Source organism: Aedes aegypti, chromosome 2 (assembly GCF_002204515.2).
Source record: "Aedes aegypti strain LVP_AGWG chromosome 2, AaegL5.0 Primary Assembly, whole genome shotgun sequence".
NCBI classification, from domain to species: Eukaryota; Metazoa; Arthropoda; class Insecta; order Diptera; family Culicidae; genus Aedes; species Aedes aegypti.
The window spans coordinates 439,185,617-439,213,468 of NC_035108.1; the positions used below are offsets into that span (position 1 = coordinate 439,185,617).

The 27,852-nt window shown below is 38.3% G+C and overlaps 1 protein-coding gene across 4 annotated transcripts in view; it reads left to right on the forward strand.

Moving 5' to 3' along the window:
* Positions 1-27,138, forward strand: part of LOC5567994 (facilitated trehalose transporter Tret1) — a 277,562-nt gene extending 250,424 nt beyond the window's left edge. For all 4 annotated transcript variants that reach the window (XM_021847840.1, XM_021847841.1, XM_021847842.1 and 1 more), the window contains exons 3-8: positions 10,179-11,222; positions 17,664-17,838; positions 24,392-24,812; positions 24,879-25,231; positions 25,321-25,787; positions 25,843-27,138. In XM_021847840.1, the coding sequence (XP_021703532.1) occupies positions 11,034-11,222; positions 17,664-17,838; positions 24,392-24,812; positions 24,879-25,231; positions 25,321-25,787; positions 25,843-25,995 (1,758 nt within the window). In that variant the 5' untranslated portion in view covers positions 10,179-11,033 and the 3' untranslated portion in view covers positions 25,996-27,138. The remainder of the gene's footprint in view (positions 1-10,178; positions 11,223-17,663; positions 17,839-24,391; positions 24,813-24,878; positions 25,232-25,320; positions 25,788-25,842) is intronic.
* Positions 27,139-27,852: the final 714 nt, after the last annotated feature.

A 27,852-nucleotide genomic window follows, 5' to 3' on the forward strand; every position in this document is an offset into this window, starting at 1 on the left:
TGTTCAACCCTATGGGTATCAGCGTGGTGATTTTGCATTCCACCCCTGCATTGGGATGCTTGTTTACATTCGGAAACGTCAAATCAGGTGCGCGCTCAAACTGACCGTGATCCCGGTCAGGGCGCCCCAAACAGGAGCGCCAACGAAACTAATTTGAAATTACTCAAACAAACGTTTTTGAACCAAGTTGGAACTTGCGCAACCCGTTCTAAATCACAGTTTCAACCCCAACCCGATTCTGGTCTTCCTTTAGGAAACTATATTTTCCTCCACAGATTCAAAATTCAAAACCACCCCCTCACAACAAATCTCTCATCCACCCAGCAGTTACGGTACCGCTAGTTCCATTAAAGGCTATTTTTTACTATTCATGCTGACAAATGCCTAAATCTATCTGTTGGCTGTTGATCCGGAAGATTTCCGCCTAGAGACAGCAACAGCCGCGCAAGGAAATTTTGAGCGGCTGTTGCTGCCTCTAGGCGGGAATCTTCCGGCTTATTCAATCCTCGTCGGCACAAAACATAGAGATCAGGCATCTGTCGACTACAATCCTTGCGTTACAGAACCGTGTTGTGTTCGCCGGGTGCGGTCATAGTGGAGAAGGTGATTTCCGCGGTGATTACGGAGACTTCAGGAGCCGTGAAGGAAGCAGGGAGCGAAACCAGCGGAGCCCATTATGATGAATGGAAACATAAACAAAAATCATCTGGTCATACCAGCTGATCTTAAATTCACCACAACGTGGTGGCAAAACCATAGGGGAAAAAGGGGTCTGCATTTTTTCGAGGTGAAACAAATTGTAGGGGACCGAGGGGTGAACTAACGTGCCGCAAGTTTTTCATTGTTTTCTAATAGTTAAAGGCTCCAAAACATATCGGTTCCTTAGGAAAGTTTGTTCAGTAAATTGACAGAAATTATATAAGCCAATAAAAAAATTTCACGGAAATGGTCTAAATGGTTCCGCTCCTAAATGCTTATCTTTGACAGATACGCGTATTTCGACTACCACTTGCAGTCTTCTTCAGTGTCAGTTACTCGTATCCACTAAATATTATTGAGTATTTACCCTATTCGATAGAAAAATTGTATTGAGTGTCCACACGTGAAAATTCAAGCAAATCACAAGTCTTGACGGATAGTGGAAAGCCATTGAAATGTTGCATTGCAAGGTTTTTACAAACACAATGGTTTTCTGGTTTTACTTCACGTAACTTTTTAGTATACATATTTAAAACAAAGCGACGTATAATACATTGATATTCTATATATAGAAATGGCCTCTGTTGGTCTTTTGACATAACTAGACATCTGCAAGGCTAGATCTGCACCTAACTTTGATGTTATGTTTAATACATACTATGTGAATTTGATCACAGTTTCCACGAAAAAAAATAAATAATTCTTATGATAATGTGGTCCATGTAAAATTGTGGCTGATAGTAAATGGAACGATGTTCAGTCTTGTATTAATACCATCAAACGTATGGTATGATTGTCACCAACAGCGATCCTACCAGTATAGAAACAATGCTCAAATCCTCGCTAAAATCCGTCCAATAACAATTGAATAAACTAAAATAGCTGTGATGCTACAGAAAACGGTTATTTGATTACATGTCGATGTGTTTTTCACCCCTGTTTCAAGCTACCCCGTTTGACGGTACTTTACTAGGTTTAGTTTCAGATCCTTCATTTACCATAAGGTATCCTTTGGGAGAACAGGTCCTCCTTTTTTATCATTTGTTCTTCCATCCCCTTTGGACAGAAAACGTCGTCCTTATCAAATTTTGATATTCAATCCGCTGTCCGAATACTTGAAATTTATTAATATTTCTCTCTTGAACAAACTCTGTTGAAGTTTCAAAATGTTAGACTTATGATCAACACATTTTTATCTGTTATTTAATGTTTGAAAGTTGAAACAACATAAGTATTCTTCATTAGCAAAACAAAATTTCTAAGATTTTTTTAAGCTTTCAATGATTACCGTGCATCCCCGATTATTTGAACGATACCTCATGCAAACCATCGGGGTTTTTAATTTGGATTTCTAGTCACTATACGAGCATTTTCCGGTTAGCTCTTATGCTTGTTTTGATCAAGGTGTGTGCATTGTACTCTGAAGCCAGAGTAAGGTGATCTCACTTGGCGAAAGTGGCTAGGAGCCCGACCAGAACCACATAACAAGATTATAACACATTCCTATCAGCAGCAGTTAAAAATAACAGAAGTTGATAAAATTCTGCTATCAAGATGGTTTTGTTCTCAACTTATTATAATTTTAGTAACACATTTATAACAACATTTGCCATATTTTTGACATCGCATTTATAAGTTGGTTTCAAATAACATCCGATGTCATAAACAGTAACATAGTTTGCAATAATTTTGTTATTTTGTAACATCCTTGCAACACATTCTATAATGATTTTGATATAATTGTAACAGGGTTTGTTATATTTTTGTTTAATGTGGTGCAAATTTTGTTAGAATTTTTGTTATTTTAACTACTAACGGTACATGTTTTATAACAGCTGGTGATATAAAAAAAAATCATATCAGGGGAACACATTCTGTTATAATCTTGTTTCTTCCGTCTGATCGGGAGGCCATCTTTAACTTGCTGGCCGTTTTGTTTTCAAACATTACTGCCTGACCTGGATAATGCAGATTACCGGTACCTATTTTGGTACTGTTATGAGTTCACTTAGTATTTCAATTATAATGCCAATCCAAACGCCATTTCTCAAAATATGTCATTCACAGTCATTTCTACAAATGTATTGTTATCTCGATTTCTATGACACCAAAAGTATCATTAACCTGGATGACATAACTTGAGAGCAACGAAATTCATGGCAACGGATTATGCGGCAGGCATGGGGTGCGAAATTCGAAGGAATCGTGCACGAGTAATTTTTCTGCACTGCACCCTGACAATGTGATTTGGGCTGCGTGGCATCGTACACGCACTGATATGTAACTGTGAACGTTCTTAAACATGATGAACATAATTCATTACTACCTAATGTTTCGGACTTTACCAAATACATTTAGACCCAAACCTGAAAGACTTTGCAAAGCACTTATTGAGCTTGTCCGCCTTCAAAGCATACCGTGCTGAAATTTTCCTGGAGTGGGCTTTTGTGCTGTCACGAAAGAGATTGAACGAGTAGAGATTGTGCTTTACTTTGTCTCGCACAAAAACAAATCGTCTCCTGCACCTTGCTTTGAGTTTACTCGCAAATAATGGGAGACGCATAATAAATTTCGAAGTGGCACGCATGTTTTTTTTTCACAGCTTTGAGTTTTCAGACATTCCCGATTAATTTTATATAACTTTGCCGAAGGTGTAATCTTTCTAAGAGGTCAGGCTACTGAGCTATCCGCAAAACAAAAATTCCATGCTCATTAGCGCCGCCTGGTGGCGTAATTCCGTATCAGAATGACCATCGCATGTCAGTTTTTGAGCTACTGAACAACTCTTCCGAAAACACTAGCCTTCCAAAACATCAGAATCTAGAATTATCAAATGTTACAAAGTTTGTATTCTTATTCCTCAAAGTTCAAATAGTGCAAGGCAGATAGAGCGCCTCTACCGGCCAAGTTCTCAGTTAAAGGTGATCCTCAATTCGTGGATTGTACTGAGCGCTGAAACTTCGCCTAAGACAGTATGCTATTTCTTAATGCATACGAGATATTCAACAACACCCCCAAACTAATTAAATCCCATAAGCCCTGTGTTTCCTGTAGCATGGATTCCCATAAAACACCCCCACCCATATGTCTAAGAGGAGGCCTGACTGTATTTGATTTTGAAGCACGTTGAAAGCAAGCGAAGAAAAACATATCTCATCTGTAGCGGTCCATGATGGGCAACGTATCGCAAGTTGTAACAAGTTTGATACACAAGGGCAGCGAACGAGAGCCCCAAAGAGAGAGAGAGAGAAGATAAAATACATTTTTACAATTCCGTTGCATATCAGCCTACTTTTTATTAACAGAATGGACCACATAACGGCCTACTTCTCCTACCACATAAAACAATGCTGAAAAGTGCTACTGAAACTGAAACGGAACTTTTCAATTCTGTTTTCGGAGTTGCCTAAATAATATCTGAGTGCGTCCATACACCGTTCGTCAAATTACTCTTGACTTTTCAATGACTTAATCAACTAGCTTCAGACTCTACATCTGTCGTAAGATCCAAATCCGATTCAGGTGAGAGATTCTGAGTTGGAATCGGATCTTATAGCAGACGTAGAGGAGGCAATTTGAAAAGTCGCGATTTTCATTCGATCGTTCATATAAGCAGTTCGGCACATGATGGTTGAACAAAAATATAGCACCTAGACAATTTTGTGTGGCGTGTTACCTGGTTTGTCTTCGAATGTAGAATATAGACCAGCAATGATGGCGTTAAAATATGTGACAGTCATTCAAGCCTACGTGATTTCCAGTGAGAAAACAGTGAGCTATTACTTCCCATGGATGTCCTTGTTAATTTTTCTAGAAATAATCCAACTTCAACGGCACTTTTCGTAATTGCAAAAAATGTTGTATGCAACTCGTTGCAAAACTCGATTTTTACGACTCGCGCTGAAAAAATCATTATTTTTAAGCTTGTTGCATAAATAACTATTTTCTCGCTTGTTTACCATTAGGGGTAAGTACCGTTTTGATTTATATTACGGACAGCTTCAAATTCCGGACACTCTCGTTTGTATGGGAAACATTTCACACGAAATGTTTCAATTTTCGCCGTCCAAAAGTTCTCATTTTCGAGGCTCGTTTTATTAGGTTTTTTCCATAAATATCATTGCAAATTTGTAATGCCCAACTACCTTAGACGTCTCTTAAGTGGTTGAACGATTTCAATTGATGCTTTGACTGTTCCATTAATGATTATCATGAGCTGTCCGTAATTCGAATCAAAGCGTCCGGAATATGAGGCAAAAGTGAGGGAGCGTCCGGAATAAGAATCATGAAAAGGTCACACGTTTTGATTTATTTAAAATTATTCAAGTTGCGGACGCGTATTCTTTACCCACCATCCGAAAGTTAAGGGCTTCCGACGCTCGATAACGCTAAAAAATCATACAGAATGATTTATTTTGTATGGTCCAAGCTGGGTTATACTTCACTGAGGCCTTAAGTGTCCGTAATATGAATCAAAACGGTATTTCACTGACACGACAAACAAGTGAGAGATTCTCTCAATTTTGTCAGGATTCAATCCCTGGAATAACAGATAAATTTGTGTATGTGGCATCAGTGGCCAAGATAGTTCTCGATTTCGTAATATCTGAACGCCCTCCTTTCTCAAAGCCAGCCACTCAAAATGTGTTTCTTTTTCAAATTTCCTTCTGGTAGGCCTAGTATCATTGATATCATAAACCTTTCATTGAAAAACTAAGCACCACCAACTTTAAATCCAACTTTTGCCTACTGATGACTAGTCATGAACAATTATGTCACGTAGTGCTACGTCGTATGGCAGACTATGTCCTGGTCTTCGTCCCCTTCTGCTCCAACCAAGTTGATTCACTGCGATCGTCCGTATTCCGAAGATTATCCTAAGTTTTCTTCGCGCTCTTGGCACCCTTCACTTATTAATATATATTTACTTGAATCGATGCTGAAGCATAAAATCGCTAATGCATACGACTTTATTTGTTGGTTCACCATCATTAAAAGTATTGTTTCCTGCCATATTGGAGAAACGACAAATTTTGTATGAAGACTGCGAATATGTTAGAAAAAACGATTAAATTGCAGTTTAAGCGTGTAATTTGAGACAAGCTATATCCAATATGCAAGTTTGAGTTCTATTCTGCATACATGATGTAATATATCACTTTGAATCGTACTTCAAATTCCATGTAAATATTAATAAATCCAGTATTTTATACAACTTTTGATTAAAATTTTGACGAGTTGGCCTATTTCTTAGCGCGGCATCAGATTCAGCAAACCAAAATTATTAGAAACAACACATGATTTGCTCTTTGAGACAATGTTATTCTTATTGTGCTGTGTTATTGAATAACACGTCTAATAGATATGATGGTGTGATACAGAATAAGGCTTTATTTTTTTTTTTTTTATTTCGTCAATCAAATTGTAGACTACATGTTTGCTTAATACTATGTTGTATTATATCTAAGGGAATTAAAATATTGCCTAAGCTTAGTTCGCGACATGGTCAAATCAATTTCTGTGTAATGCTGGTTATAAAGAGACATCATTTGATTTATTGGGCCGAACTTGGCATAATTAGTTCGATGATTGTTTGATGCGAACAAATTCCGATTCCTCAACTGTCTGGCGGGCGTGTAGAAATTCAAACTAGATAAGAGATTGGTGGAATCAATACGATGCGATACTATATCATTTACAAATGAAATCATGGCTAATTCGCGACGCTCCTTTAAAGTTTGGATGTCAATAAGCATGCATCGAGCCTCGTATGATGGCAGTGGAAACGTTGTCCAGCCTAATTTGCGTAAGGCATATAAAAGAAATTGCTTCTGTACTGAATCGATTCTATCCTCATGTGTTTTCATATGTGGGGACCACACAATACTACAATATTCTAAAACTGATCTTACATAAGCAATGTACAAGGTTTTAATCGTATATGGATCCCGAAAATTGAAGCTAAAACGCTTAATAAAGCTTAACATATTGGTTGCTTTATGGACAATAGTATTATAATGGTCAGTAAATGTAAGTTTAGAATCTAATATAACACCTAAATCTCTAATCTTATCGCACCTTTGAACGTCTTGATTTTCTAAAAATACAGTAATCTGTGGTGTATTACGTTATCTGCTATATGTGATTAGATTACATTTTTTGACGTTTAATTTAAGTAAGCTTTTACTACACCATTTATCAAATATACTTATTTCATTCAGATAAATGTCGCTCTCTTTTTTGCTATTGATTTCCATAAAAAGTTTCATATCGTCAGCATAAATAAGAATTTTAACATGTTTTATCACATATGAAATATCATTAACAAACAATATGAATAACAATGGGCCTAAATGTGAACCTTGGGGAACTCCTGATGTAACATGAACAGGTTTAGATAGTTTTCCCTCAAATCTTACTATTTGTTGGCGATCTGTTAAATACGATTCAATCCAGTTGAGGAGTTTCATTGCAATTCCCATTTTATTTAGCTTGAAAATCAACATAGGAATATCTAATCTGTCAAATGCTTTACTAAAGTCGGTGTAAAGTGATTCGACGTGGTTACCTCTATCCATTGCATTTAAAGTGTAATTAACAAATTCCAAAAGGTTCGTTGTAGTAGAACGACCTTCAAAGAAACCATGTTGTACATTCGTTATCCTATGTTTTATTTGGCTAAATACTTTTTTATTAATGATTGATTCAAATAGTTTTGGAATGGATGAAATAATAGCAATTCCACGATAATTTCGAATATCAGATTTTTTACCAGACTTGTAAATGGGTATAAGAAATGACCTTTTCCATTCTTTTGGAAATCTGCCCTTTTCAAGTGACATGTTGAACAGCCAAAATAATGGTGCTGTAAATTCATTGGCTAAGTTTTTCAGTAAAGCAGGTGGGATTCCGTCAGGCCCTGATCCTTTGGAGGAATCTAAATTCTTCAGTCCTGTTAAAATGTCTTGTACCTGTATTTGACTAACGCCTACATCGGTTGTAAAATCAGGAAAACTAGAAAAGTGCTCAAAATCACGGTCATTATCCGAGAAGTTTGTATAAGTCTCTTGGAAAAAATCAGCAAAGAGATTGCAAATGTCATCTTGATTATCTGCTACTTTATCATCCAATGTCATTTTAGATGGAAAGTTGTTAGACTTCATCTTAGTTTTAACATAATTGAAGAAATTCCTAGGGCAAGATTTTAAATCATTTTCAATTTTTGTGTTGTACTCTTCAAGTGCAGTGGATATGGCCTGATTAAGTTGGTTGACAATATACAAATAATTTTCTAAACTTTCTTGAGTTTTTTGTTGTCTGTAAATTTTATGAGCCTTTTGCTTACGATTTTTCAAATTTTTTATTTGCTTATTAATCCAAACAGGATTTTTTGACCCATTCCTACGACGTCTCCGCAAGAGTGGAACTTCCATCTGAATAATTTCCGACAAAATTGAATAAAAACCCGTAACTGCATATTCCAAATCTTCCTGATTTTTCAAAACGGATTGCCAATCAATTCTATTCAATTTCTGTTTGATGCCGTTATAATTGGCGTTTTTATAATCAAAGAAATTCTCAAAGTCATAGTAGTCGGAATTATGATAATTATGAACAAAGATTGAGTACTCGATAGCTGTATGAAACGCTTCATTTTTCCATAGTGGAGAAAGAGATTCGTTCACACAGAAATCTTCCATTATGTTTGAGAATAAGAAGTCCAAATAACAGTTTTGTCGGTTTTTCACATGATTGATTTGATTTAAACCTAAAAATGCAGCTCTTTCAAAAATAAGTTGTAATGATTCGTTTTCACCAACAACCGGCAGCAGAACATTTTCGTTTTCGGAATCACGAATAAAATCAGCATTACGCTGATTAAAGTCGCCATAGATATGCACTTTGAATTCTGGAGAAAACTGCGACAAAATTTCTTCAGCGGTTTGAAAAAAAATTTCATATGATAATTTGCAAGCATGGTCTGGCGGAAAATACACAGAAGCAAATATATGTGTTTCACCGGCGATATGTGCTTTTACCCATACGTGTTCAAACTCTTTATATTTAAATCATTCCATACTACAATTCTATAGTTATAACTATACCAAACAGTAGGGGAATTCGGGGTAAAACCGACACCCTAAGCTTATTGATAAAATTTATGTACTTTAGCTTGTTAAACGAACTCAAAATTGTTGTAGAATCACATATTGGTTATAAACCTATCAATCCTTGCAATCGCTGGATGATATATTAAGGTTATATAGTGATTTAAATCGAATTGATATTGCATCATTTTTAGGTGAGACAATTGAGAGTGCGGGTAAGATCGACACCCTGTTGGGGTAAAACCGACACATGCACTTTGAGTAAAATTTATACGTTGTAAACATCACCATCACATTTCATATTCGAAAGAATGCTTTAAACATGACTTTCGACATTTATGACCCCTTCCTCTGAAGGATCATACACATATTACGTAAATTATTGAGGAGAGGCCACAGATCCACTAAATAAATGTGAAAATTTTAAATGTTCTATGCTAAGATTATAAAGTTGGGGTGAATACACATGGATACTATTAATTTGTGTTCATGTAATGTTTACGTAGGTAAAGTTGTAGCGAATAATTGGTTGTGGAAATAAATACTGTTTTATTTTTACAAAACAGAAAAGTGTTATTATTTTTAGATAATAAAAACTGTCGAACCTCACAGTTTGTAAATAAATAATAAGATTAATTTACGTGAAAATATTTCAAATTCTGTTAATTCTTCAATTTTAAATGAGAAATTTTTCTTCAAGCTTTATCAAATAAGTAGAAACATGATAACATAAAAATATTTTTTTAATACTTAATGATAGCTTGTAACAAGTTACATAGTGTCATATTTTACATGTTAAAAAGTTTGCCGTCCATGAACTTCACTGGAATTCAAAAATAAAGACTCACATAAACTACAGAGATAGTTCTCCGATTAGAAAGATTCCCTGAAATTAGATTATGAAGCAAAGAAAGGTGTCGATTTTACCCCAAATGAAAGTGTCGATCTTACCCCGAGTGGACATTTATTTTTCAATAGCGTTTTCAGCTGTCGTAAAACCAAAAAATAATTTCTCCCTCATGTTGTATCAACGTAATAATAGTAAATGATGATGTAGACGCAGAACAAATAATGACATTTAAAAAATTTCACATGCGAAATAGTTAAAGAATAACAGCCAAATATTGCAACAGCTTTTGCTTCTATGTTATCCAATATAATTTTGTTGTTTATTTTGGCAGTTTATTGGTAGCGTAAGTTGTAATGTCATTCGAAACACAACATTTCACAAGTTAAGATAGAGCGTGGTGGAAACTGCATGAAAATCTGCTCAAAACATGAAAAAATCAAAGGGTGTCGATCTTACCCACAGTGTCGGTTTTACCCTGATTTCCCCTATTGATATAATTTTCTCCATTGTATCGATTTCAGGTTTCACATCTACATCGCCACAACAACCAGCAACAGCCGCATCCGTTGGAGCCGATAGATCCCCATCACTATCCCGTGTCGCAACGAAATTTCCAGCCACGGTCCGGCAAACAAGGGAAACATTCCGGACAGAATACCCAAAACTCCCATGCCCATCCCTCCAGCGGTTACAACAACTACTACTCCAGTCAACAGCAGCCACGGACGGCACCGAAAGCCCTTGATTACCAGAAACAGTTGCTGAACAACCATACCGGTCCGATTGGGATACTCAAAAATAACACCAGCAGCAGCAGCAGTGGCGGAGGCGGCAGTAGTGGAACCACCCACTCCAAACGGCGCCCCCTCATCTACGACCTGAAACAGTATGAGTATTACAACAACGCCACATCCCACAAGCAGCCAACTCACGCGCCAAGTGTCAAGAACACCAACAGCGTGCTCCAGCAGCACTACAGTGGCCAGAATTACAACATAAATTACAATCTGAATTTTACGAAAAATCAATACAATATACTTATATCGCCACCAACAACGACGACGACGCCCGGCCTTACCAGTGGATCCGGAGCAGCGCCACCATACGACGAGAACAATCACTACAACAGCCACTATCAGTATCAGAACAACGTCAGTAGAAACTACAAGAACAGCAACTACCACAGCACGAGTAGCACCTTCTATCCCCCTCATCACAACATCTACAGCAACTACAATCAGTATCTTAGCCATCAACAGCAGCAGCAGCATCACCATCAAAGTAAATCGTCCTCGTATCTGGACGAGAAGCCACCCCTTCTGGGCGTCGGAGATCCCAACGATTGCGGAAGTGGTGGTGGAGTTGGCATCGGAAAAATGCAACGCGAAGAGATTATCATCGAGCACAGTCAGCTGGTTGGAGACGGAAGTGGACCAGGCGCTGTCATTCATGCGGCTGCACCCGCTGGACGGGAACCATGCGGCCCGGGAGGACAGCCATTACTACGCGGCAAGGGTGGCGGCGGCAAGCTGACTGCTATCAACCGAACGCATCATTTCACGCAGGTGGGTGGCTTTACTTTCATGTCACATTCTTATAAGATTTGTTTATTATGCAACTGAGGCGTAATCATGATCGCACAAGATATAGCTCCTTGCATTTACAATGCCATGCATCAGACATATCGATTAATTCAAAATCGCGTACCAATATGCCTTGCATTGGACAGCTCGTTCTCCTTCGCTGCACCCGTCTATCAACCTGGGCGCTTATTGCGAAAATATCAAGTACCCGCCTTCCCGATATCCCAAAGCGTAGTTACATTTGAGTCTTGAGTGTGTTCATTAGCTTAAGGCATGCGCGAGCAGCATCGTTCTCGTACTTGGAAGTGACAACTGAGGGTACTAAATATGCTGGGCTAACTTTTATGCATAGGTGTATGATATGTAGGTAGGGGAAGTGGTGGTAAAATGAACAGGGGTGGTAAAATGAACAGGGGTGGTAAAATGAACACCGTGCTTTTTACCGAGAAAAAACATGTTTAGATGAATTTTCATCACGCACGAACGATTTAGAGCATAAATCGGAGTGTTCAAATTGATACGTAAGTCAATTAAAGTAAAAACATCAACGAAAACTAAGATTTTAGAAAACCACGTTTGAAAATTAGAACTGGCGTAACTTTTAGCTCGGAAGACTTGAGATTTTTCAGTGCGGTGAATATCGTTGTCATAAGATGTCAAATTTGATACTTTTAAAATTATTTTTGAATGGGTTACAATCATTAATGGATATATTTTCGGTAGGGCAATAGAAATTTTCATAAATATTTATTTTGCACACGATTTTTACATGATGTTCATTTTACCACCAACCGCTGTTCATTTTACCCACATAGTGCAGGTAAAATGAACATTTACATCGTTTTTTGCTAGCGCCAAAAATATGTGAAAACTTAGCTATTTTAGTCTGAATCCATGTCGTTGCTATAGATAACATCCCTATTTTGGATGTTGTGGGATAGAACTATACAAATTCCTCGTTTTTTCTATTAGAAACACGATGATTTCCTTAAGGTGTTCATTTTACCACCCCTTCCCCTACTATGCATCGCGATGCAATCGGCTTGAATCGACCTATGCACGCTAACGACCTCTAGAGACATGTACCCGTGACAGGTTATGCTTAGACAGCCGGTGATCACCGGGCAATGTCACATTCCTCCCCCTTGATTATTGCAATATGGGCACACGTCGCAGAACGCTCGAAACGAATAGAGTTACAACTGTTCTATCGGCGGTTGTCATGTGTACTATGACGGATGGCAGTAAATTGTAATGCGCACACCCTGGGCGCCGTCAACGCTGCCAACTGGTGCCGGTGGACAACCATTCCCCGGTCGAGTACCCTTATGGCCAGCTCCTAACAGACCGGCAACGGATAGTTTACAAACGAGCCAGTTTTATTATGCTAATTGCTTTCGATTATGGAGTTGTTTGCAACCAGCCGGCTGAATTTTAATTGGGCGTGGGAATATCTTGGAACGTGTCGACCGACCAGCTCGAGGAAGACACCTCCTTCTTGGTCGGTGTCCTTTGCGAGAAAAGTTGTTGCGAAGTTGCGGTTTGTAGGTGGTAGTTGCTTTTCAATGACTTAATTCTAGATAAGAAGTTTGATGGGTGGCTGTAGCAATCAGCATTCGACATAAGGGGTGGGTTGTCGAATGCTGATTGCTACAGCCACCCGAGGAGTAGACCATTTGAGATACTTTTGAACGGATCTCTATTTTTTTTTACTTAGGTATTTGCTGAACACGTTGCTTTTATGTCATAATAGATTTCGGATGAACATAAATACCAATCAAGCCCTAAGCTTCTGATCATTCTTTTTATACCATTAATTCCAAATACAACAATCAGATACATCTCCAAGTAGCAATATGACAACGCCTCTTCTTGGACATAATTCCCCCCAACAAATCGAAAAATTAGGCAAATTAATTGCTTGTCGAATTACCACCGCCGCACGAAACGCGATGAAATATTCAGAGGCGTGCTTGTTGATCCTGTTGATTTCATTGTGGGGATATAATTTCCTAAACTGAGGCTTCCGCAGTGCCCATCGGCAGCACCGCAACCAGATTGGGCATAATTCCTGGTGTTGATGGCAAATGAATATTTCATTACTCGAATGTGGCACGCGATTTTGGTCAAACCTCCGACATACTACTTCTCGGGTCGGGCAACATACTATGCTGTGCACTAATGCCAAGTGCGATCGAATCAATTTTTCTTACACACGAACGCCGGAGGCAAATTATATGTATACGATGTTTTTAATAGGACACGCAAGGTGTTGTTACTTTGTTGGTTTTTAATCAGATTTTGTAAAAGTGATTTACGATACGTTGTAATGAAAGCTTTAGCAAGCTGTTTGGGTAAATTGAAACAAATAGGTCTGGTTAATTTGAAAACAGCCTCAAGACTTTTGGAGTATCTAACAGACGCGATCCAGTTTGTGATTCATGTAAGCTAAGTTTATCTGTGGTGAGATTAGTTTTACTATTTTATTAGGATGCGGTGAACAAACATCATGACATGGATGTAGAGCAATTCAACTAGCTTCAAGAGTTCTTCAATTTGTAGTTGACGCTTCATGGAAGCTCAACGGAATCAGAATCCCTTTATATGCTTTTGAAGTTAATTTGATTGCTTCAAAAAGAGTGAATAAAATATGGTTACAATGGTTTTGACTTAGTTGTGTAACAAAAGCTAACGAAAATAGATGAATTTAAAACAATACAATATTTTTCCAGTTATACTTTAGTACTAAGGCTGAAATTGATTATTATCATTTATTGAAAATGTTCTTACCAATGATTAAAAACTTGGTTTAGATAAAAAAATATTTTGCATTTAAAAATATTCATGCAGTTCTAAAAACGTGAATTCTAAAGAAAAAGCCAAAAAATGTGTTACGGAAATGGTTTAAACCAATCAGAATTCAAACTCAAACTGTTTCGGTATAATCTTGCTTCAAAGCCCCACCTTTACACTCCAATTTTGAAGAGAAAAGCATCGCTAGGAACATTATCATTAAATTCCATTGCAATCCATTGACTTCAAATTAGGCTCAGCAACAAATTCCATAAAACCAAATGACACATCCCATCCGGATGAAAGTCACTTTGTTTCGCTGTAAATCACGGGAGGAAGAAACCGGGATCGGGATGATAATAGCAGCCCCACAGTCGAGCCAGAATGATGGGCGACAAACAATAAAATTGATATCATCATTATGGTCCCTCATTCAACCACCTCCCGCCCCTTCATGTTCTTTTGGGATTGTTAGGAACGGCATGCATGCTGCCAGGTGAATAATGACAATAATAATGACGGTTCCATAATCCCGATGGCGCCTCGTTTTCCCCCATTGTGTGTTATTCACTTTGGTCGTTTGGTTACGGTATCCTATCATATATGCGTTCTGCACTACAATGCCACTTTTCATACAATTCTGTAATTTACATTCCGAGAATGGGATGTGAATTAGAGTGTCCCAAAATTACCCATTACAATATTGAACATATTTCCAAAGGATCGTAGCAGAATCCTAACATTATCTGTGAGGGTTAACAAACATGATACACATTGGTTTCAAAATATCAATTTTTGCAATTCGGTTGCAAATCAATTAACTTTTCATTAGGGGGATTCACTTAACAGCGTAAAGTGTTGCGTAAATGATGCTAAACTGATTATCCTAAATGTTTCATGACATTGCGTAAATTGCCGATGAAACATTTCAGAATGATGTCATTCGGCGCTTTGTTAATCTAAGAATGCTATGGATATTAGGCAAATGACAATCAACAAACAAATCTGGTATCGAAGCAGTAAACGGCAAAATGGTGAACATTGAGGTAAATGGTGAAAATGCAAAACACAAACAGAATATTCGTTGGTCTCCATTTTTGTTATAAGCAAATTTGAATTTTTTATTCGGTTTAACCATTTGTTTATGAGTTTATTATATCCGAAACTAAGACATCCGCATATGGAGAAGTTGATTATGATGACTTGTAGGCTTTTGAGTGTTATGTACGGAATGGATGGTTTAATTTCAAATTGGATGAAACCCAACAGACAAACGACGACGAACAGTTCACTAACCGTTGTGGCCTAGGATCGCATTTTTATCATGAAATCCGCTAAATAACATTGGCCAAAAGCATAGTAATGAGCTATCTTTGCTGGTTAGATATTACATGGATGATGCCGATGCTCTAGAACTTGCAGCAGACGCCCCGACGGAAACGAATTTGTATCAAACTGGCTTAAAACAAACTATGTTGTTGAACGGTTCCGATACGGCTCTGGTGTACCAACCATTTGCCCAAAATTATGTATTTGATCTCCCTCGGTAATATAGAACAGGTTCGACGATGAGTTCTTCATAGAAATGGCCATCTAAAATACGTAAACAAATGAGAAATTTTGGAATAAATGAATGACTTTTGCAGCAGACAACTAGATTACATATCTCTCATTTGACATTTGAAGAATCTAGAGTTGAATATTTCATGTGAAATAATTCATTGCAAATGTTACGCAGAATAAAACTTTACGCGACTTTTAGTGAATACCCCTATTGAGAAGTTGATCAACATAACGGCCTACTTTTCATACCGAAACAAACAGTGCTGAAAAGTGCTACTTTTCAGCACTCTTTTCGGTGCTGAAAAGTAGCACTTTTCAGTACTGTTTTTGTAGGCGTCAACCGAATAACCCAGTCTCTTCATGTCATTTGTGCTTATTCTGCGCGGCGTGTGAATCGAGACAAGTCGTTCTCACTTTGGGTGACTTGAGGCGACCAATCCAATGGGAGCAAGTTGACACCTCACCGACTAGTCTTGCCTTATATGCCGCACAGAATAAGCACTATTGCATCTGATTCTAGGGATATTCTACGACTTGCGTATGTGAGAATTGTTGGATAGCGAGGTGACAATTCTCGACTCGAGTGAAGTGACTTTCCATTTGGTTTCCAGGGCAAGTCGCTTCACTCGAGTCTATATCCGTTGTGCGATCTGGTTCCTACCCAGACTGGCGATTATGATGTGGGATCCGGATCGTCTTACCTGATCTTTCCTCCAATAGGAAATATAGAACTGCATGATACCCGTTGGGAGCGAGAAAATTTGTGTCATTCTTGGGTACTACTGTATCACAGCCTACGTGATTGAAAAATGCTAAATGCGTAGTTTCACGCATGGCTGTACGACCATGTGGGTTCTCTTGAAATATTTGTTTGTGCTTTTAGAGTTCTTCCAGCTGAAACAGCATTTTTCGAAATAGCAAAAAAAGTTGTATGCAACTCGTTGCAAAACTCGATTTTTTCAGCACTCGTTGTATTTATCCAACTCGGCGAGCCTCGTTGGATAAATGTACAACTCGTGCTGAAAAAATCATCATTTTGCAACTTGTTGCATAAATAACTATTATGGGAGTCCTCGCAGCTTCAAAAAGTTTGGAAACCACTGTTTTGAACGATATTCTGTTTCTGTCAAAAAAACTATTTACCTAATTAAAAACCCAACCTTACCAACAATTTTTCGTCGATGATAATGCATCATCTATTTTTTTTTTTCGGTTTACGCAAAAATATGCTCAATATGATTCTACCCCATTACCCCGCATTCCATTACCTCAAATGCTTTTTCCCCGAATGTACAATTATCTTGAATGACATTGTCCCGTGATTTCGGAATTCGGGGTAATGTCATTCGGAGTAATGGGTCATTCGGCGTGTGGAATTCGGGGTGATGTCATTCGGGGAAATGGAATTCTGGGTAATGGAGTATAATCGTTCAATATTGCATCACATTAGTATGACACATAAAAGTCACATTTAGGCTCCTAGTAAACACATAAAAATAGGGGTAAAAAGACGTCAGCCAAGTTTTTACTTACGAAATTTCCTATCTTTTCATGGGTAAAGAAATTATACCATTAGAATAAGTTTGATACCCATTTTTTTGGTAATTTCAAGTAATAATACTGAAGAATAAATATTTCAAATATTTCAAAAATCAGTGTGTTAAATTTGAAAAACATGTTTGGATCCCGAGAGATCCGCTGAAAATATAAAAAAAAACAATATCAAGAAATTCTACACGATTATTAATTGTTTATGTTAGTTATGTAAACGTAATTTTTCAGAGTAATATCCCATAGAAAAGTTTGCTCATATCATCATCATCTAATATTTGAAAATTGAGTCCTTAAGTTTTCTGACTAAGTGAAATTCTAAAGCACCCTAATGGTATGGCAACGACCAGGTAGTTGCATTCCCTATTCGTTACGAAACAAGCCGGATGATGTCTTCATTCTCGTTTGACGAAATACAAAAGAATTGTTCTCGTTTGGAAACGTTGAAATTTTAACCCTCAAAATGACATATGTCCTGATAGCGTGTCCTTCTTGTTCTCTTTTCGGATTCTATAGATAATCGCAGCTCTCGCAGTATCGATCGGACCGCTGGCGGCCGGTCTGGGAAAGGGCTATCCGAGTCCTGCTATTGCCAGCCTCCAGGAGCTACAGCTGCGCCAACGGGGCAACTATACTGCCTTCTCCGTCAACGACCAGCAGGCGAGCTGGATTGCAAGTCTTTCACTTTTGGGTAAGTTTCGTGTCGGGGTACTATGGGCCAGAAATCGGAATTTTGCGACAATATTCTAAACACTTTCATAATGACCAAAAATTAACATAAAATAAATGCAAACTGAGTCATGTCCACAGCTCATGTAATCGACCATCACCGATTTCCACCAAATGTCGATCATTACCTTGGAACATAAAAATAATTTATCAGACAGTTTACAGTCGAAAACACTCAACTCCCCGAGGTGTTTTTTTATCAAAAAGTCCGAATTTTTCAAATAAAATTCCAATTAATTTCGCATTTTAAAGGAAAATAATTGACAATAAAAATAAATTCACCAAAGTGTTCCCAGATCACCTTTTTATAAGTTAAATATTTTGAAGAACGATAAGTGTTATGTCTTGTCTTGTATGTGCCGTTTAGATCTTACGTTAGCAAAATGGGTTAATTGAATTGTTTAAAAAAACCGATCATGTTGGGATCTCACTTACATATATATTCTGAATTTACTAGAGCTTTTAAATTTTATGATTTTATATTTCAATTCATGTCATTCTCAAAACACACCCAAGCCGTTCCCATAGGGGACGTTAGCCACAAAGAAGGACGTTTCAAGTAATACTGTTTCATATGGTATGCCCTCTTCAACATCTAGTCCAATTTCTCTCGCCGTTCTCTTACGGTACCTATACATCTAGTATTCATTGCTTTCTTCTCCATGCTCCCTCTTACTTCGAGAAAATTATACCGATATGCCGATAAACAAATTCAAAATATAATTATCACGGTCGATACCTTTGTATGTAATATGTGAATACAAATATACAGAGTTCTGTCTGATCTTTCGACCTTGACGCTTGCTCCTACGGGGGCCAGCGACGAGGGCAGGATCAAACATGTCGCGCGTCGGTCTAGTAAGTGAAAAAGTGGCATGATCGGTTAGTTCTTTTTGATCCTTTGACCTTGACGCTTGCTGCTGGGCAGTGCGTCAAGAAAGCCAAGTTTTTTTTCCTTTTCGGGTCGCGCGCCTTTTTTTTCTGAGTGCTTTTATATAGCCGAGCAAACGAGTGAAGCTGAAAGTGGATTGTTGCTACTCAAGGATGACGGATCAATTGGTGAGCTCGTTTCATGCTACTATTTCTTATCTATAAAATATGTATGACTGCACCTTTAATCGTTACAATTGTGGGACGTAAATATGAATTTTCAACAAACTATGAATTGTTTGTCACTGTGAGTGTCGACACAAACTCTGATTCATGAATTATTTATGTTTCACATTTTTTTTATTTTCAGAACACCCCTTTTTACCTTTATTTTTGTAATTAAAAAAAAAAACTTTGAATGGTTCGACACTACAAGTGTAGACTTGCGAAAAGTTCACTTTATTCAACAAACTTTGGATGGTTCGCCACTGTAAGTGTCGGCATAAGAATAAGAGTGTTCTATGATGTTCCAACCAATCAAGTTTTTTGTTTCTTTTCAAATAAGTAAAATATAATAACACATGCTTTCGTCCTGACAGTTGTAGGAATGTTACATTTAGGTATTTGTTCAACAAACTTTGAATGGTTCGTCACCTCAAGTGTCGGCATAATTTTCCACTACATAGAAATTGTTCATATCAAATGAAAATTTTATATTTACAAATAAGCATGTATATATCTCACAAATCATTATTTATCATGGTCTAATCGCTTATCAAAGTGAATCCTGTGACCCAACGATCCTTCCCATTAACAAACATCCCTCCCAGTAACCTTTGTGGAGATGCAGAGGCAAACACGGTCTCCAAATAGCAAAGGTTACACACTAACATTCCTTCCCCCAATCCCACCTAACTGCAAGGACGTGGCCGGCGCCGTTATTGACCCTGTATAAATAGAGGCACTCGCGGGCCCAGATAGCCGTAGCGGTAAACGCGCAGCTATTCAGCATGACCATGCTGAGGGTCGTGGGTTCGAATCCCGCTGGTCGAGGATCTTTTCGTAAAGGAAATTTTCTCGATTCCCAGGGCATAAAGTATCATCGTACCTGCCACACGATATACACATGCAAAAATGGTCAATCGACAAAGAAAGCTCTCAGTTAATAACTGTGAAAGTGCTCATAAGAAGCTGAGAAGCAGGCTTTGTCCCAGTTGGGACGTAACGCCAGAAAGAGAGAGAGAAATAGAGGCACTGAATTATGCACATTGAAGAAGATTATGGCCAATCCCAGCCAAACTTCTAGTTGATTCTTTGTGCATTTTCACTGACTTCGGTCAATCACGGAATAGCAACCATTGATATGTGTAGTCAGTCTAAGCTAAGCTAAGCTAAGCTAATATGTGAATACAAATATACATATATGTATTAGCCATTTAAAATCAATAATCACATAGGTGACTGTTCGGTCACACCGCAACGACATCTGCCAATCGTTGTATGCTAGGCGCATGCTTCTAGGAGATACCCCCGGAGCAATTCCTGGAGGAAAGCCCAGACGAAATTCTCGCAGGAATTTTTATTGGAGCTCCCCTGGAGGAAATCCTGGAGGACTGATTCTCTACGAAAATCCCCAAATTGATTCCTGGATAAAATCAGCGGAGGAATTTCTTAAAGAATTTCTGAACGAAATCCTCAGAGAAATTCTTGGAAATATCCTGAATAATTCTTGAACGTAATCCCTGGAGTTGTTCTTGGGAGAAATACCCGGAGGAACTCTTGGAAAAATTTCTGGAAGCACTCTCGGAAAAATTTCTGAAAGAATTCCTGGAGAAAATCCCCGGAGTAATTTCTGTAGGAAATCTCTGGAAAAATTCTTGATGCGAATTCACGGAGGGATTGCTAAAGAAAATCCACGGAGGAATTCCTGGTTGAAACCTCTAGAGAAATTCCCGGACGAAATCTCCAGAAAAATTCCTGAGGAAAACCCCGAAGGAATTCCTCGCGACAATACTCGGAGAAATTCTTGGAAGAATTTTTGAAGTAAATCCTCGGAGGTATTCCTGGAGGAAATCCTGAGAGGAATTTTCGGTGGAAATCCTGTAAGATACATCGGATGAGCTTTGGTAGAATGCCTGAAAGAGCTCCTGGAGATTCGTTAAGGAATCTTCGGATGTATTCCCGTAGAAATTCGTGGTGTAATTCTTGGACTTATTCCTGCAGAAATTCCTAAAGATCCCCCGGAGAAAAAAAAACCTGATGATCACTTTCCTTCTTAAATCACTCTCAACTTTTGCACCTTCACTAAGGAAGTGGAGGACTACCAAGCTTTCCATCGGAATAAATATTGTTTTTAAAAAAAACAGCAGCGGTGGAATATTTTTCCTGTTTTCACTTGTCTGAAATGAATAGGTACCAGAGATTGTGGGAGTTTCATGGAAAAAAAATCCAAACTGATAAACAAACGTGTATTTTTAAAGGAATATTTCCATTCATTTTTATTAAGATTATCCATAATTTGCATCGAAAATTCCACCTTGAATAACTTTTAAGTGTGTTCAAAAAATTCATCCAGTCATTATTCGAGGGTTCTTCTAGAAATGTTTCCAGCAATACTTCCAGAAAATCTTTCTAAAGTTCCTTTATGAATGCCTTAAAGTATTACTTAAGAAATGCCTCAAGATATTGTTCCGTTTTTCTTCTTCTCATGATTTCTTCAGAAGTCTTGCAATAATTACTCAGTTTCATGTTTCAGTAAGAAATTCTTTCATGGATTCTTGAAGAGATTGATCAAGTGACTTCTTTAAGGTTTGTTTCAGAAATTCCTCCGATCCTTTGAAACATTCTTCCAGAATTTGCTCTGGACTTCCCTGGATTCTGTTAGATTTTTAACTGTAATTTCTCTAGTTATTTTCTCCAGTATCTCCCAGAATTTATCTGTTATCTCAAATTCCTTCAACAATTCCACTAAGGATTCCTCCAGGTACTTACCACTAAAAAATCGTAGAGATTCATACAAAAATTCAACCAGGGATACATAGCGATTTATTTTCCATTAATATTTCAGGAGCTTCAAAGGAATGTATAAAGGAATTGCGAAGGAATTCCTGAAGAATTTTGTGTAGGAATTCCTGGAAGAATTCCCATATCAACTCGGATGAAAACTGGAGTATTTCCCAGAGAACGTCTGGAGTTTTTTTCCCGGAGGAAGTCTGAAGGAATTAAAAGAGAAACACCTGGAGGAACCCTTGAAGAAGTACTGGATCTGCGAAAGAATTTCTGGAGGTACTCCCGAGAAATTGCTGGAGGACCCATGAGAAAATCTGAAGGAATTACCGGTGGAGCTCCAAGGGACTTTCCGGAGGACCTCTGAAAGAATTACTGCAGGATATCTGAAAAAAATCTTAGAAGAATTCCGGAGCGATTCTCTGAAGAACTCCGGAGGTGTTTCTGCAGGAACTTTAAAGTATTTTTTTAAGAAATCTGGAGACATTCCTGGAGAAACTATGGAGGAAATTGGAAGGAATTTCCGGTGGAGATTATTTTGTAAGTGTATCTTGGCTGTGCAGTCTGTAACTGTTGATATCTTTCACTTGGTCCTTACTCATTTCACTCTCGTTCGTACACACATTTTTCCGGAATCAGTGAATTTCACCGTAATCTCAACAGCTGAACAGATCGGTAAAATAAAACACCGTAGTTCACGAAAACATATTCAAACGGCCGTCAGTCATAATAGTACACAAACTTAGTTTATGGATCCTACGTGTTTTGAAGACAAAATTGTACACGTTCTATTCTGAACCAACTCTTCACTTTTATAACATAATATTTCGGAATTACAAAACGACGTAAGTAATATGTTCAACTTTCGCAACCTAACCATTACTTGTACCGGTCTGTTATACGGAAATACAAAATTACTTAACCACAAATCAACCCAAAACAATACTTTAGTCAATCTTACAGTGTACAAAAACGTCGTAAGTGATGTAATTGAAAATAAGATGTATTATTTTGTTATTAAGTTTTTAGGATAATGATAGAAAATCAGATTTCTTGAACGCGTGCTTCAAAGTTTTGAGGATACACGTGAAGAAAAATATCGAAGTGTAGATTTGTTTTGGAATAGATTAACATTGAGGATTTAATTATTCTCAATTGTTCTCTCCAAACCGTGTGAAAGCTGCTTTCGTCGATTTGAAAAAGTAATTGAGTGTTGATCAAAATTATATATGCCTGTTTATTATTTGAAAATAAGCAAAAATGACCACACTACATCACGTAAAAAAAATCTCAGTGATTATTTATCGTCGTGTACATTGTACAATCAATGGTGAAATCTAAAATTATCATTACTTTTATAACACATAAGGTAGGTGTACCCTATTTCGTCATGTGATAGTTTGATTATCTTCAAATTTTTAATCATTCTTTCTGTTTAAGTAGTTCAATATCAAATACATCTTGATGTTAAAACATTCGAAAATATAGAAAATGTTAAAGTTTTCGTGAAAACACATATGGCCAAATAGGGAACCTCTATAGCCATAACTGGTACACTTTCCCTATGTAAAATATAGTAAATTCGCTTTTCAAACCAGTACACACATAATTTATTCCTGTCATTTTTTACCACAAACTATGTTTCTTTCAAATAGGCTGAAGAAAATGCAGTATGAAATTTCGTTTAACCCCTCTACCGGCAGCTTCAATTTTTACCGCTAAAAAAATATTCAAATCGCTATAACTTTTTTGTTTCTCGATATTTTTGCACAATTTTTTCACAAGATCTCAAAAAACTCTTCTAGTTTAAGACTCTGTGTCGATATTACTCATTGGTTACCTAGTTTTGAAAATATTCAGATATTCCTTGGGGGACCGACATTCTCCATATAAAATGTCTTTGGCGGCCATTTTATTTTTGGTCAATCTATCAAAAAAATAAAATGTGTACTATACAAAGCCAAGTAATAAGGAGCTGCTCTGAAAAAATCATATAAATCGGTTCAGTATTCTTGGAGAAATTTAAAAATTACGATATGAGGTTTTTTGAAGTTTTCAAGGGGTTTATTTGTCCAGCGTGGTACCCGAAACATAAACGCTCATTACTCAAAGACGGCTGCACCAAATTGCGTCATTTTTTCACAACATACTCGCACTAATGTATCATTCCGTGGAGTGAATATCCGAATACGATAAAAATTCTGTAGCCTGAGATATTTACGTGGGTTATGGCTACGCGTCGGTCCCCCAAGGAATTTTGGAATATCTCCGGATCCAGATGACCAATTATCAATACCGACACATATTCTTAAACTAAAAGAGTTTTTTGAGGGCTTGGGAAAAAATGGAGCAAAAATATCAAGAAACAAAAAAGTTATCGCGATTTGAATATTTTTTCAGCGGTGAATAATGAAGCTGCCGGTAGAGGGGTTAAACATAGGTACACTACATAAAGTGCTACATATCGAAAATAATCGTATAATAAATATGATCTTGATAAAGAGAAATCTATTACATATACCTAAGTCAATTTATATGGTGAAACTTTTGTCGCAAAACTTTCATTTCTGGTCCCATAGTGCGGGGTGAAACCGAAACGGAAATTAAAATTGTTTCTGATATGCCGAATGTTTCCGCAGGTGCACTATTCGGTGGCATGTTCGGCGGGGTCGCCATGCAGTACGGCCGAAAGCGGGTGCTAGCGTTGATGTCGTTGCCGTTTTCGCTTTCCTGGATCCTGACGGTGTTTGCCAAATCGGTCGAAACGATGTTCTTCACCGCCTTCGTCGGGGGGTTCTGCTGTGCCATCGTGTCAACCGTGACCCAGGTGTACATCAGCGAGATTTCCTCACCGGACATCCGGGGCTTCCTCAGTGCAATCCAGAAGATCGCCGGCCATCTGGGAATGCTGATATCCTACATGCTCGGGGCCTACCTGGACTGGCGGCAACTGGCCATGCTGGTGTCTGCGGCGCCGATTATGCTCTTCATATCTGTGATTTATATACCGGAAACGCCGAGCTTCTTAGTGTTAAGAGGTTGCGATGAGGAAGCTCATCGGTGAGTGTTGGCTGTTAAATAAACTATTTGATAACTATTATAACTTAATTGTTACAATTCTCACAGCTCACTACAATGGCTTCGGGGTCCACACAAAAACGTAGAGATAGAACTCGACACCATCCGTTCGAACGTGCGTACATCGAGAATCAATCTGTTGAACCGGATGTCCACGCTGGCCAGCACCACTTCGGTACCGAACGGTGCCACCAGTCAGCAACTCCCCACGCATCATCAGCAGGACCAGCAACAGGGCAATCGGGTAAGCGCCCGTTTGTCGCAGATCGTGCGGTCATGTCAACTGCCGCGGATATCCTTCGCTACGGTAGTGTCCAACGTGAAATCCGTTATGCGCAACGCTCGCCTGGTGAAACCCGTCTCCATCACCTGTGGCCTTATGATCTTTCAACGATTTACCGGTAAGAATTGGATTTAAGAACTTTTTTAATTTCACTTATCATGTCTATAATGATGACTTCAACATTCTAAACTCCATTTTCCATATAAGGTGCTAACTCGTTCAACTTCTACGCGGTGACCATCTTCAGCAAAACGTTCGCCGGCATGAACCCGCACGGAGCGGCCATCGCAGTAGGCTTCGTTCAACTTCTTGCTTCGATGCTATCCGGACTGCTCATCGACACAGTAGGCCGCATACCGTTGCTCATCGTGAGCAGCGTGTTCATGTCGTTGGCCCTGGCCAGCTTTGGTTCGTTCGTCTACTACGGCCAAACGAACAAGATGCTCGCCGCCGCAAGCTTCGATCTGGATGCACAAACCGGAAACGACGACTGGATACCACTGTTGTGTGTTCTGGTGTTCACTGTTGCTTTTTCGCTGGGAATTTCGCCCATATCGTGGCTTCTGGTGGGAGAGTTGTTCCCACTGGAGTACCGAGGTATCGGCAGCTCGATTGCCACCAGCTTCAGCTACTTCTGCGCTTTCCTCGGTGTCAAGACGTTCATAGATTTCCAGGTGAGTTCATCTCGGCAACCTTGACTTACGAAGTGATCAATGATTCTTCTTCCAGGCGGCCTTCGGACTGCACGGCACGTTTTGGCTATACGCCTGCATATCCTGCGTTGGGTTGTTCTTCGTCATCATGGTCGTCCCGGAGACCAAGGGCCGTGATCTGGAGGAGATGGATCCGAAGTACGTGCGAACTCTGACGATAAATCGATGAGACATGGGAACGCACGTAGAGTATCTAGTATAGTATTTAATGGGCCCTCGCGCGCAATCTTCTTCCACGTCCTACGTTGTGCTTAGAACCCGCTTGATAGGAGTCAGCTTTTGCGCCGTTGTATGTCCCGGAAAGTTCAGTGCGTATGTAATGATACTTAAATTGATTTTAAGTGTAATGATTGAATAAGGACGTGAGTAGCTGTTGAATGAGAGTCTGAAACGACTGATGAATGTTGTGAATCGATATTTAAATGTTCCTAAAATGTGAGCACCGATTGGTGAGTGCTATGATGAGATAGTTATTGTTATAGTCTAGGGAAACGCGAATGTTGCTTATGATTTATGCTTATTATTTAAAACTAAAAGTGATTGAAAGGTGAGTGGGCGACTGTACATAACATCAAAAGCGAAAGGGAAACCGTACTTAGATGAAGTAAAAATTTTAATTGAGAGTCAAACTGACAAAAACGAAAAAGTGAAACGTTTCATTTAAAACAATTATTCTTCCGTTTAACATTGTCGACAAACTAGGAACGAATACACAAATGTAAATATAGGTCCGTTAAACGCACAAAGGAGTATTGATAACAGTAAACACGAGTAGAGCTGAACCGCGAAGGAAAACCGCTATTCACCTGTTTGTAGAATCGAAGTTGAGAAGTGCTTTCTCTATCTGGTCACAATTATTGAACGTGTGCTGTGTAGTGATGCTGCCATTTGCCTAAAGCTAAAGGATACAGTTCAAATTGGGTGATCAAATTGCGCAATTTATTTTATTTTTATTATGGGATTTATATCTGTTTAATTTATATGAATAGTATCATTTTCCTTTTTGTATCATTTTCGTTCTGTGTAAGTACTTAAACTTTGATTAACACCGAGGTTATACTTTTAATACCAAGGAATCCTTTTGAAATAATTATTTGAATCTGGTGCAAATATTTGTAAAACTTCTATTATGGTGAGTTTAGTGAAATTCTCGAAAGCAACGGGTAATACAATAGGGTTCCTAGGAGCGAATAAGCATAATTTTGATTAGAATTATGGTAAGATTTGGCAAATAATGTTTTCAGGTTCTTCTTCTTCTTCTTCTTCTTGGTCCTCACTGGGACAGAGCCGGCTACTCAGCTTAGTGTTCTTTATGAGCACATCCACAGTTATTAACTGAGAGCTTTCTTTGCCAAAGTTGCCATTTTTGCATTCGTATATCGTGTGGCAGGTACGATTATACTTTATGTCCAGGGAAGTCAAGGAAATTTCCATTACGAAAAGATCTTGGACCGACCGGGAATCGAACCCAGACACCTTCAGCATAGCTTTGCTTTGTAGCTGCGGACTCTAACCACTCGGCTAAGGAAGGCCACATTGCAAGGAATTCCTAGATATTCCTACAGATTTCAAATCAACTCCCAAGGGTTCACACAGATATCCAAGGGCATTATACAGGTTCTCACAGGATTTTTATATGCTTTTTTAATGTTAGAAGAAGTTCTCAATGGTATTTCTTAGGGATCGTTCAAATATTACGTAACGCAATAGGGGGAGGGAGGGTGTCTGACATAGTGTTACGGTCCATACAAAATTTTTAAATTTTCCTTACAAAAGCTGTTACGTGGGGGAGGGGAGGGGGTCTAAAATTGGAAAATTTTGCATTACGTAATATTTGAATGAACCCTTAGAATAAAGAACTAGTTTAGTTAACGTCTAGAACTCGAATGAGCACAGCTCATCGGTTGTTTATTCTATTTCACTTTCAACATCGTTACAATTCGTTAAAATTCATTAGCACACCGTTAATCAGTTGAATACACTACAAAGCTAATACAGGTCGGACTCGATCCGGAGTATCGATTTT